This window comes from Hippocampus bargibanti, linkage group LG01 (assembly GCF_051943395.1).
Source record: "Hippocampus bargibanti isolate YZ-2025 linkage group LG01, ASM5194339v1, whole genome shotgun sequence".
In the NCBI taxonomy this organism is placed as follows: Eukaryota; Metazoa; Chordata; class Actinopteri; order Syngnathiformes; family Syngnathidae; genus Hippocampus; species Hippocampus bargibanti.
The window spans coordinates 7,206,482-7,219,868 of NC_142734.1; the positions used below are offsets into that span (position 1 = coordinate 7,206,482).

Genomic DNA, 13,387 nt, shown 5'->3' on the forward strand with positions numbered 1-13,387 from the left:
GGGTCAATTAGTGGAGGCCAGAGTTCAAAGTAAACAAGGTGAAGCTTCATTTGGCTGTTATGCTGAACGCAATTACAATATGTTGTCAACAGAAGACAAGTCAGCCCTGAGCGTACAAGATGTATTAAATCCAGGTTTTTACCATCGTTTTGATTAAGTGACTTGTTTTTCCTCTAATTTTAGAACCGCAGTTTTAGTCCTTTATTTTTAAATGTTTTTAAAAGTTTTCTGTTTATGTTTTTAACTATTCATCACCATTTGCATTTGAAAATATGACGTTGAGCGACATTCCCGCATTTTTTCGGGTTTTGGTTTTTCTTGCAGGGGGGTGCCGATAAAGTGCTGGTCAGACCTGTGGCAATGTTTTTTTTCCTTCCACGAGGGGGAAGCATTTGCGTTTTGTACAGCCGCCCTCATTTCAAGCTCAGATAACTCCAGACCCATATAATTTAGGAATTAACTTTTTTTTCTGATGAAAGAAGAGTCTAAGGTTTCTTACGCTGCATTGAATGTGTGTGTAGTCCTCAATATTGTGTGACTCCGAGAATTTGAGTGAAAATTACAAAAACCATGGCACTGGAGTGGACACATTTTTGCACATGGTCTGGCAGTGAATGAGTTAAATCGTGTTGTTGCATGCTCAGGTAATTTTTGTAAGTACCTTTTTGTCTCTGCTTTGCTTTGCAATGTTCTTAACTTGTAGCTTGTGCATGAAATGTGCTTGACAAATGAAGATGCCTTGCTTAAAACAAATATTTTCGTGAGCATAGCCTCTCTGAATCCCCCAAATGAACACTGAATGAGTATAATTTGTAAGGTAAAACAAAAAGAACGTAAAAAACAAATTACATTTTTATACTAATAAACAATGAAAGCATTTTTGTGTTTTATTTCCTTCTAATTTACACTTTTGTAACGCTCACATTATTTTAACACGCACTACAATGGCAAGCACGAAAACCTTCGGATTTTCGATTTCTGAAACTTAACATTGATCACAATGAATGCGACAATGGATTTTGCACCCTTGACACTTTACAGCTTGGGAACATGTTTACCGATTTGGGCCCTGGAAAAGCTCTAAGGAACTACCTGTACTTAACATTTCAATAATTAGCTCTCCTGGGGGGGTTGGTGGAAATTGCACCTTACTAAGCTCATACTGTCACCCTATCAGTTCACACATCGTGCCTGAGATTCCCCATTGTGGGACTATTGAAGGCTTTCTGATTCTGATCATTCAACACAGCTTTGCAGCGTTCTTTTCTTTCTCGCACGAACGCAAACACGCACACAATCACACGCACACACACGCACTCGAACACGCACGGGCAGTTTATCCTCCCTCTCACTCTATCCAGATATGGTGGTCCACGGCTCGTGAGTTCTGGGGCTGCTTCATGCATATTTTTTTCTTCACGTGACACTTGCAAATTGTTCCTCAAAAGACCTTTTCCCATTGCAAAACAGACACGTGACATCATGTTCAGTTCAGATTAATTTGCCACTTACTGCGTACTTGGGATGTGTCGGTCAGATGATAAATGGTAACTTCTGTTTTAATGCACCCAAAGCCATTGCCGATAGACATGACTGTAAGCTGACTTTGACACTCGAACGTGCGGAGATCGACCACGGCGGTGGAAGGGTCTTACCCAAGGAGGTAGATCCCGTTTGAATCGGAAGATCTTTTCTGTAGTGAGTTCCACCTCGTTTTCCAGAAGGTACATAGCCGCGTTGAGCCTCCTCTCCTTATCTTGCCGACCGTGCTTCCAGCCCATGTAGACCACGAGCCCGACGAGGACCAGGGTGACGCTGAAGCCATAATATCCAGCCAAGTAGACGGGGAGCAGGGTGCCCAGGCATTTGGCGAAAGACCAGAGGGCGCCCACCGCCCGCTCCCCCGCGGGGGCTTGGCGCGGCGGTGAGGTCCGGGTTGCCCCCTCTGTGCCTCCGCTGACGGCCGCCTGCGTCTCTTCCTCTGCGGATGGCATCGCGCGTACGAACTGTTGAACTGGTCCGCTTTTGGGCTTCAGTTCGCGCTCCACCCCCACGCCTTCTTGTCGTTATTTTCGCTCCCTGCGCAAGTGTTGGCTCACGCGTGCGTGTACAGGTAGCCGCTGTGGTGACAAAGAGCGTGGTTTAAATCATGATGAGATGCCGCTTGGCTCTCGCCGCTGTTCCGCAGAGCCCCAAATCACCGAAGGGTGTTTGGTGGACGTGTCTTCTGCAGGCAGCAGAGAGCTTTAAGGGCGGGCTCTGTGCAGCCAGCCCCCCTTTGGCGTCAAAGCAGGCAGATTGACTGGAAACCCCACAATTAACTCACACTTACGCGCCCGACAGTCTTGCGCGGGGCTATCGAACAGACGAAATACTGTACACGCTAAAATCATCATGCGCACACACGCACGTGCACAAGCCCCGCAGCATCTGGCCATTCACCGGCAGCCCGTTACTTAGCTTTTACATAACCACCACGGGCGCTGCATGCTGCCTGCATGCGCAAGTGATCATCGAATGCAGCAGCCTGCTGAGGACGACAATGGGTTTATTTCGCATAGAGGGGCGGTTCCGTGGTCAGTGGCCAACAAAACTCTCTCAGGGATTCATCTGGGGAATGAAAAAGTGGGCTAGTTGGCCCCCTTGGGTATGACAAGGGGGCCAAATTCTAAAATTGATGGGGCGCGACTTAACGAGAGTGCCGAAGTACAGTGAGACCTCAACTTACAAACACCTTATCTTACAAACTTTTCGTCTTACAAACGTCAAATTTATGAAAATTAAACCTTATAATAAGCACATTTATTATACATAGAATAAGGAATGTTGTGTGTAGTTTTAAGGCTTATTTAGTTGAAAAGTATATTTTATGGAAACCCGGGAACTAATTATTCCCATTTTAATGGTTTCCCATGGGAAATTTATTTTTGAGAGACACACTTTTCGCCTTACACACTATATCTGGGAACCAATTAAGTTCGTAAGTTGAGGTCTCACTGGATACAAAACTGATTGAATTAAAACAAAATACTGTACATTCATTGGAGCATATTTCTAAATTGCAAATGAAAAACCATTATTTTAGTAAAATCTATTAATCTAATATATCAACAAACAATTGTAATTCCAAGTCAAATAATTTCTTCATATGTAAACATTTTCAATTTTCTTTAGTAACTACAGAATCAATCCTGTGCTATTTAAATTGCGGAGAAGGGAAAGAGAACAGACTCAGCATAATATTTCTTACTAATGTCTACTTAAACACATGTATTTGCTTTGAAGATTTCCAATGTGCTGCAACAGCTCTGAAATCATTCCCATTATCCACCGAATCATTAACAGTAGTTTGCCGCAACAAATTGTCACTACTCTCCGAAGACTTATTCAATTGTTTCTAAAACACGAAAATCTGTTTGTTTTTAATGTCTGTCTGTGTTTTACTTCTGTTCGCACGCTCCCTATGGCAAACATATGCCATGTTCAGTGTAAGTACTGCAATTAACCATGGGTAAATGAATTGAATTGAAATGAAATTGAATTGATTAGCTCGACCACGATTTTTGAACGCACCAGAACAAATGAAAGGTGATTATGACAAGATATCGGGAAGGCAAGATGGCCGACGACAAAAGTGAAAACTACTGAATGAAAATGAACAGTTTTCAATTGCTATTTCACTAAATTTGTTCCTTTAGCTATTGTAACAGAGGTATGTAATGTATTATTATTATTATTATTATTATTATTATTATTATTATTATTATTATTGTCTTCTTTTCCTTTCGGCTTTTTCCTTCATGGGGTCGCCACAGCGAATCAGTATCCTCCATCTTCAGAGGTTTGATCCGCATGTTTGTTTTGGCCAAGCTTTTACGTCGGATGCCCTTCGTGACACAACCCTCTGTATTTATCCAGGCTTGGGACCGGCACGAGAAGACTTATGTCCCTTTGTGGCTACAGAACAAGCAACTCGCTCAGTAAAAGGCTCCGAAACACAAAATGGTCATCGGCACAGCAACATTCACAAAATCAAAAACTAAACTCACCGTTTGATGACGATGATGATGATGATGATGATGATGATTATGATTATTATTATGTGGTGCTGATCATGTAGCCACATGGGCTAATCGTAATAGATGTGCGCCGGTGCTGGCGCAGCGGAGTTACAAAGTTGCGCCAGTGGCTGTCAAAATGCGTCCATGGCGCAAGGGCGCGGCCCAGATGCATCACTGCCTCTGACCAGGAAAACGACCATGTATTTGTAATATTGTTCTCAGCTAAATTGTACCGCATTATGTCTCAATATCAGTCCCACGCCATGACAATTTCCCCCAAATATGATATGCGTAGCCTACATCAAATTGAGTCTGTGACATGGTTTCAGGTGGACATCGATGTGTTTTTTTTGTATGCAACCTTTTGCCTTTCTGCAAGATGGATTTGAAATTGGTGTCATAATGTCTTAACACCCATGACTAAAAATCTATATATTCTTGACAGGCAATGTGTGGACAACGGATTCAGGTAAGTGTGACCACTAGAGCGCCTCATCGTCAGGAGAAAGTCCAGCGACAAACCGTTGAGATGTATTTCAGCCACAGGAGGCTTTAAATCAATGTATTTTTTTCATCTGAAACATGTACTTATGTGCGGCCTTATGAAAGATGGCAGAAAGGGAGCCCATCCATTTCCCTGGCCATAGTAGAGTTATTTGTCCAACATTTGACAGTTGAGCAGAAAAACACTTTCATTGGACATGCCTAGGACGCCTGAAGGAGCTGCAATATATCAAGTTTATAAGACGTTTACAAGACAGTTTACAAGACAAAGTTTGCAAAGCCCCATATTTTTTTTCTTAAAAAAAGCGATAAAATATTGTTTGAATTTTGTTCTAAATTCACCATTGTGCCCTACTTAATGTAGATTCTTCAAACAAACAAAAAATCCAATTTAATATATCTTTGTTTGAAGCCCAAAATGTGCCAAAAAGTCAATAAGGGGCTGAATACGTTCACAAGACACTTTACAGGACATTTTCAAGTGTCCCTAAAAATAATACTAGGAGATAGTAAACACATGAGTGCAATTGTGGACTGTCACTGACAGAGAGGTGTTAAATACGACCCAAATGAGAGTGCTGAATACGCAATGTGTGTATTATATGGGTTGTAGTACACAGTCAGTGAAGAGCTGCAACATGAGACACTATATATTTGTTAAACGATTTGTTACATCAATTACATGATAGGAACAAAAATATGAGACACATTTGTTATTACAGTGAGACCTCAACTTACAAACACCTCAACTTACAAACTTTTTGTCTTACAAACGTCAGATTTATGAAAATTAAACCTTATAATAAGCACTATTTTCATAATACACACCCACCACGGCTGGCGGAGGGATCTTCGGCGGAAGTACACGACCGAACAGCACCAGAGGTTAAGTTACCAACAGTCCTTATGGAAGGTGACTCTCCTTCCATAAGCCATCAACGACCATTAAAAAGGTAAATAAAACTTTTACAGCACAGTTTATTTATTTAATTACAGTCGTCATGTAATGCGCCTCTCTTTCCAAACAGCAATTCCCTTTGACCTCCAACGCCATTCCATCAAGCCATCAATGACCATCACAAATGTAAATAAAGTGACTTTATGATACAATGCAGTGTATTTCTTTCATTACAATACAATAGCACATTTATTATACATAGAATAAGGTATGTAAGGCTTATTTAGTTGAAAAGTATATTTTATGGAAACCCGGGAACGGATTATTCCCATTTTAATGGTTTCCTATGGGATTTTTTTTTTGAGATACACACTTTTCGCATTACACACTCTGTCTGGGAACCAATTAAGTTCGTAAGTTGAGGTCTCACTGTATAACGAATCTAGTTTGACACCATAGACATTGAATAAAGTCCTCATGTCAGCAAATCACATCATGGCTTGGTGCTTGCTGCATAGCAACACTTGTATGATGTTAGCGAGACTACCTTCACTTAAAGCAGGGAAAGCTTCAAGTCTCTTGACGGTTGCCTGGATGCAGCCAATTAGTCATATTTGCTCAGAGGGTGGAAAGTTTGATGAGTTCCTGTGCAAACACCAGCACGGTGATAGCCTGTTCAAGAGACAGCATACAAACTTTGTTTTGGAGAAACAAATACACAGTAAGTTGAGGAAAAATAAAACACGCACTCCAAAGGCAATTGCGTACAATTCTATCTCTGCACATGGATTAAAACACACTGCATTCATGATACTGAAATGACATATGTGATGTCACATAGTATCGGTTATATGTTGAGAGCATGCAACATAGCAATTAGCCATTCGGTCAAGCCAAATTACAAATCATTTACTGTCCTCCCAAATCGGATGTAACTTGTCTTGTGACAATTGTCACAAAAAAAGAAAACTTAAGTTGTCACAATTAAGTGTGTTTACAAAGTAGAGCAATCGTAGACCGGAAGCCGTTTTCTGCTGTGTCAATCAAATGTGAAAGTTGAACAAACACAATTACTCACATGGTTCGGTCACACTGCCAGTCAGCTGAGGAACAACGGAGTAGACATAAAGCAGAAGTGGCACGCAGATCAAAGTCAAGTCAAAGTCAAAGTCAGCTTGATTGTCAAATATTCTAATATGCATGACATACAGCACAGATGAAATTAATGTCCTCTCGGACCCAGCGTGCAAGACATGCAAGGCACTTATAACGTGGCTAAAAAAGACATACAATTGACAACAGACAATACATGTAATTTCTGTATGTAAAGTGAGGTAGTGTCGTATGGAAAGTGAGGCAGTGACGTATGTAAAGTGAGGTAGTGACATATGTAAAGTGAGGAAGTGACGTATATAAAGTGACGTAATGTAGTAATGCAAAAACGAACAACAAGAAAGGGTTGAAGTGACGTCTTGCAGAAAAAAATGACAAAGAAGAAAAAAATAGAGTTCAGGGTGATCGTACAGCATGTAGCGTGTACTCAGAGTTCGGTGAGTGTGGCAGTGGGAAGGGGCAGGCTGGGCAGGGCTGGGAGGGTGTTGAGTCTCTTCATCAGTCTTTGAATTTGACAGATTTTTGCATTACTTTATGGGGGGCAACGGGGTGGGATTGGATTGGATTAGCCTTGTAGTGGAGAAATTAACATTTCACAGCTGCAAAGTGATAGACGTAAAAGGAAAGGAAAAGTAGAAAAACAAATTGCAGTTGCTGTAAAGGTAGCCACTCTCGCGGCGCCACCTTGTGGTCAAAACAACAAAAAATAGAATGTGACAACATAAAAGATACATTCAATCTTAAGCATTTTCTGCACCCTCTTTGTTCAATGAAGCAGTTCTAGATGGGAGGATCAAAACATCATTTTCACCAGTGGATCAGGGACATCATGGTGGAATGTGCGCATCTTCTACAATCTACACGCTAAATGTTGAAAGCAAACACGAAGCTGTAGCATCCATTGACAAAAAGAGACTGTCTCACATCTACTGTTGCACGTAAATCCACTTCAATTCCAAGCCACGACACTTCGACATGCGAATCGGTGCTCTATGATGACATTCCTTTCTTCTCACCGCGGCCTCCTATAGCTACGCATCCATCCAGCTGCAGACTATCCAACAGCACAAACCTTTCCGACTTATCGGGGCACTGGAAAGGTTTAGAATTCAAAATGCAACTTGGGCCTTCCTGTGAGGATCTTCTTCCATTTTGTTTGACAATATTACTAGTATTGCAAATATCTAGATTCGATCAACACTGTACTATGCCTGTTAAATATGTATGGTGAAATATTGCAAGTGTTTCTTTTAAAACATATAAGTGCATATTTGCAAACACATTTTATAACCAAGATTTCTTTTTTTTAGGGGCGGGGGGTCATTGAAATCTTTTTGGATATTTGTGTGCTCGTTAAATGTCATTTTTCTCACATGATATATAAATCAATATGTATTGCTATATAGGTGGCTTGCTATCTAGCTATCTATCGACAATATTAACTGGCTATTAGCAAGCTGGCTTTTCTCTCTATTTGAGTTACATATTCCAGGTTGTTGTCTATCTATTCGCTAGCTACTAGCTGGCTTTCTGTCTATTTACTTCCGGGTTGAGTGAACGCTGGCGCGTGTGGCTGCCGCTGCTCACCCACAGAAAAAATTTCATCCTGTGACTGTAAAGTGACATTGAGAGTTTTGAAAGGTGCCTATAAATGAAATGTATTATTATTATTATTGTGTGATGCTTGTGAGTGTACGCACCTTGTGATTGACTTGAAACCAGTTTACAGAGACATCCATGGTGTATTCAGTCTCTTGCAATCTGGGATAAAATGACACATCACTCGTAATCCTGATGGGGACAACTGCAACTGAAAATTCATGTCTCAATAGAGAAAGAAAATAGAACATATTTGTGCAAATACTGAGAAGAACGTCAACATTGTGTGAGCACGCGACGGGTACAGCTAAGCTCAATTCACTTTGAGCACTCACTTTGAATTAGTTTACTCCTCCTCCGGAAAAAAAAAACAAAAACATTCATGGAAAGTCGGTTCTGAACATAAGGTTGCGACATTCCCACTGGCATGCAAGTCATGGGATGTGGATCACATGTTTTTTGCTCTTTATATTAGAAAGTGACCATTGGCCTCGCTGTAAAAAGCTGCACACACTGTTAGGGAAAGGTCCGGATTCTCAGCCTGATACACGTTAATGTCAAAGGCTGAGATTAGTCTTTCATGTCTTTAAAATACCTCACTGGATGGTGTTTAACAGGTGGATATTGGATGAGACAAACATCTCATATGGATAAACCCGTTTTTATTCTGATGTAAAAACGCTTCATCTGTAAAAGTTATAGAAATGCAGGATGAGATTTGATTTACGATCATTATAAATATTGTAAAAATAATTATTTCTGCACGTCTTGATATGCCTTCTTTAGAGGCCAATAAAATCTTCTTCTTCTTTTCCTTTCGGGTTTTCCCCTCAAGGGGTCGCCACAGCGAATCAGTAACCTCCATCTTCAGAGGTATAAGACAATAAAATAATTCAGTATAAAAATTCTTCCAAAAATAACATTTGCAGATTATGGTATCAAAAGCGCTAACTATCTTCAATTAAAATCAGCCACATATAAAGGAGGTACAAAACACTTAATACTATAAGGACTCGTGAAAGATGAACGCCACCAAGATCTTCTTACCTTACTTTTTAGAGCCATTCGGGGATTTGAGTGTCATTGTAATGGGAAAATGTGCTCCCAAATATTGTATTTTTAATGTCGGAAAGCTTGGTTTAATGCACTGATGATAGGCTGCATCAGATAGCTTTGAATCCTGATTTAAATACTGAAAAGAATCTGAGGTACAAACTCGGCAGAAATCAACAGTGATTGCCTCAAAGGAATCATCCAAAATGTTTAGGCTACAGCCATTTTCAGGGATCACAGCCAAGGGAAATTAAAATAGCGGAAATTACTTCAGCGGATCCCAGCCAAGGGAAATTAACATAGCGGAAATGACATCTGTAGATCCTGACAAATGATGAAAAGGTTTCTTCAGCCGTCATCTGTACTTCTTTGAAGAGGTTATTTCATGTCTAGTTTAGTCTATATGGATGTAGTTTATTAGATAACTGTGTATCTGTAGGGTGTACTGTAACACCTTTAATTTCAGTCTAATATCTCCCAACACCATCCTCGTTGGTGATAGGCCCGGTCGAGATGATGTCATCACTGCTGTATGATAAAACCGGGTGAAAGGGGCGGCCCTTTGCTCTTTTGGCTTTCCCACCTCGACCAGACATGTCCCTCTGTGTTGTCTACAAAAATAAAGTAGTCTTTTTGTTCACCACTTTGGTCCCCGCTGATGTTTCATCATAAAACTCCGTAGAGCCCAGAACCAGAGATACATCATTTTTTCCAACAGGGAGCATATTTGTTTTCTCGTTTGATCGCGCGGTAGTTTACTCCAGAGCGTTTTCGATTGTCAACAGAAGCAACCAACATCTACTCAAGCACTACGCATTATGATAATCTTATCACCTTTCAAAACAAATGTTTTAGTGCTTGTAGGTGGAAATAAAACAATTTTTATATGAACAAAGAAAATTTCATTTTGCCGGGAAAAAATAACGGAATTCCGCTAAACAGCGGACGTCTGGGATCCCTGCATTTTTCCCTTTCAAATAATTTTGTTTAATCGTAATAAACACAATGACTAAGTTTAAAAACTTCAATGTCAATGTGAAAAGCCGACTTCAATTACAGAAAAGCCATTTTGTTCAGGTGAAGGTGTACATACGGTGCAGTATGTATGTAGTTGACACTCCAAGGTTGCAAGACACTGAAAGCACTATACTATCAAAACATAGTACAAACATGCAAATGCTTTTACACCCAAACCTTTAATCAACATAAAAAAAGTTTGAATAATTACTCCAAGTTCAGAGAATAAACAACGCGAGTCCAGGAAACTCCATAGAAAAAGTCCAAGATGCAGGTGCTAACGCAGTCCAACCACCGAGGACATTGTCATTGGTGTAAAGACTCCCACAGCAGGGTCTCTTGCTGCATTCTCCGTCCACCCGTCCTCCAGAAAGCCACCTACCAAAATGTGCACACAGCATTCCACGGACGAGCTTACTTGGACCTCTGCCTCATCTTTCTCCTTTTGCGCTTCAGTCTATTAAGACAATATCAAGGATTAGATACGAGGGAGAGACCTGAAGAAAACTGGTAACGAACCATACCGGACTGCTCTTGCTCACCTGCGCATGCGCTTCTTTCTCCACTGTGCAGAAAGAAAAGATTTGGAAATGTTGGCTATGTGTTACCGTCAACATGATTCCCATTCAATCGAAATTAAAAAGAACAATAACCGTTTTCGATTTATTTGAAGACATCGCCATATATTCAGTTGTACACCCATTTTGATAACTAGCTAGCTAACAGACGTTAGCCCCACGGCGAAGGTGGTTTTATGATAGAGATGGTGAGGGGAAAATGCATACCTTGGCTCGCATAACGGATGGGCCCGGCTGAAAAGAGTTGGATGCAGGTGAATGGTTAGTTATATTATATTCAGAGAAAACGGATGACTTCAGATTCTGGCAGTATCACTTGCCAATACTAATAACCACGGAAGGCTGTCTCAGAACTGACGTCATAAACACGCGTCCCGATGAACGTACAAACGAGTGATGGGAATTTCGGCTCTTTTTAGATAGCTGGTTCTTTTGTCTCGGTTCACCGAACAGTCGGGTTTTCGGGCTCTCAAATGGCTCCTCAGTTTTTTTGTCGCTTAAATTAATTTACTACAAAAAATAAGTTTCAATTATATGTAAACCGAATTACCAATGTAAAAAAAACATACAACACATATTTTAAAAAATAACAAGACTTTATACATATTCTTCTGAACATACTCAAAATGGAGTAAAATATGGAGTGATACAAAAAATAAAGATCATCTTTTATTTGTCTCATAGTGGAGATATTTATATTTCACAGCAGAAAAAAAAACAAAATGATCACGAGCTGCTGTAAATCTTGAAGTCAAAAACAAAATAAATAATGTGACACGACACAAAGGACACAGACAGTCATTCAATTTTAAACACAAAAACGAAAAAATCCGCATCCAGGTAAAAGTTTTAGCTAGTCTTTAGCATATATATTTTACACATACACTAAAGGTAAGAATAGGGAATGAAACCAACAATTCTGAAGATACTAAAAGGAGAGGAATAGCAGTACCTTACATTGCAGGAGTTTCTGAAAAACTACAGTCCTTTGGCAACACAATATTCCGACTTATTTCAAACCGATAAACACTTTAAGGCAAAAATTAGTGCATCCAAAAGATAGGCTGCCAAATGAAAAACAAAGTAATGTAGTTTATTCAATACATTGTAAAAATGAAAATAGTCAAGAGCAATACATTGGGGAGACTAAACAAATTCTTAAAAAAAAAAAGACTATCAACATCGCAGGGATAATACTAGTGGGCCTCAATCGGCAGTCCATATGCACCTAAAAGCGAGCAACCATTCATTTGACGACAATGAGGTTAAAATCTTAGCAAAAGAAAATAGATGGTTTGAAAGGGGAGTCAAAGAAGCTATTTTCATAAAACAGCAAAATCCTTCCCTGAACCGTAATGGTGGGGTGAGGTTCAATTTGGATCGTTCGTACAATAGACTGCTTAGGCAACATAGGATTAGTCAAGCTGGTGTGGTGATACCAGGGCAAATTGGGCAATCAGGCCAGTCGTCAGTCAGGACAATAGAAGCTATCAGTGGGGCCGCAGGGATTAGTCCTCTGCTCCCCCCAACCTGAGAGTAGGGACCTATCATGGCAGAGTCCGGCACCGCCGCCATGTCTGGACAGTCGGGATATATATATAGGGCCGAAACTACCAGTAATACTTTAGTTTGTTGACGTAGCTTCTTGGATGGGAAGCGAAATGTCCGACACCTTCAAAGAAGTACAGATGACGGCTGAAGAAACCTTTTCATCGATGCACCATTCCTCTACGACTGAGAGCTTACATAGACGTTTTACATATACACATATATATGCGTGTATGTGAACCAGCGCGCATGCACACACATACACATGCACGGAGAGGGAGAAAAATAACTCACTTGCTTGGCAAAATCTTCTGAAACCCCATCTTAAATTGCCACCCATGAGACTTGAATAACTCCATTTTAAATTCATGACTCTACAGATCATTTTTACTGTTTACGTTTCAAAATTCAACACATTTTTTGATAGACATGTTGACATAGTTACTTCTGACACCTTTTTAGAGTTAAAGCAACGAGCAGTGAGAAGCAATTGGGTTATTGACAGCGCAAAAATATATACAGTATATACAGTAAAGTCTCGTTATATCGATATTCAAGGGAGTCCGAAAAAATATCGATATAACGGGGACTATCGATATATCCGACCCTGTTTGCATGTAATTTTCTCCGTGCGTGCATAGAAATAGTATCGATATAACCGGGACTATCGATATATCCGATATCGATATAACGAGACTTTACTGTATATATATATATATATAAAACATTTTTTTTAACTTTTTGTGTACCATGAATACCACAAATATGGAGGACTGAATTGTTGCATAAGTGTCGCCAAAAATGAATACATCTGGATTCACACGTCTGTGTAAGCTCTCAGTCGTACAGGATAGGGATATATAAATGGGGCCGATACGACCAGTCAGACTTTAGTTCGCTGACGAAGCCTCTTGGATAGGAGGCGAAACGTCCGAAACCTTCACTTTTGTACAGATGACGGCTGAAGAAACCTTCTCATCGATCTGGATTCACAGACTGTCATTTCTAGGAACCCG

The 13,387-nt window shown here is 40.3% G+C and overlaps 1 protein-coding gene and 2 long non-coding RNA genes across 4 annotated transcripts in view; all 3 read right to left on the minus strand.

Annotated features, from left to right (window-relative positions):
* The window catches only part of esyt1a (extended synaptotagmin 1a), a 28,337-nt gene extending 25,816 nt beyond the window's left edge, over positions 1-2,521 (minus strand). The window contains exon 1 of one of the 2 annotated variants that reach the window (XM_088992972.1): positions 1,656-2,521. In XM_088992972.1, the coding sequence (XP_088849098.1) occupies positions 1,656-1,994 (339 nt within the window). In that variant the 5' untranslated portion in view covers positions 1,995-2,521. The remainder of the gene's footprint in view (positions 1-1,655) is intronic. The other variant, XM_088992979.1, reaches the window with a different exon arrangement.
* A 2,136-nt stretch (positions 2,522-4,657) lies between these two features.
* On the minus strand, positions 4,658-9,122 carry LOC148902907 (uncharacterized). Its single transcript, XR_016114546.1, has 3 exons — positions 8,277-9,122; positions 6,542-6,566; positions 4,658-6,135 (listed from the first exon to the last, which is right to left on the minus strand). It is a non-coding gene; the product is annotated as an uncharacterized LOC148902907 (long non-coding RNA).
* Positions 9,123-10,405: 1,283 nt separating this feature from the next.
* On the minus strand, positions 10,406-11,181 carry LOC148902908 (uncharacterized). Its single transcript, XR_016114534.1, has 3 exons — positions 11,031-11,181; positions 10,788-10,810; positions 10,406-10,702 (listed from the first exon to the last, which is right to left on the minus strand). It is a non-coding gene; the product is annotated as an uncharacterized LOC148902908 (long non-coding RNA).
* Positions 11,182-13,387: the final 2,206 nt, after the last annotated feature.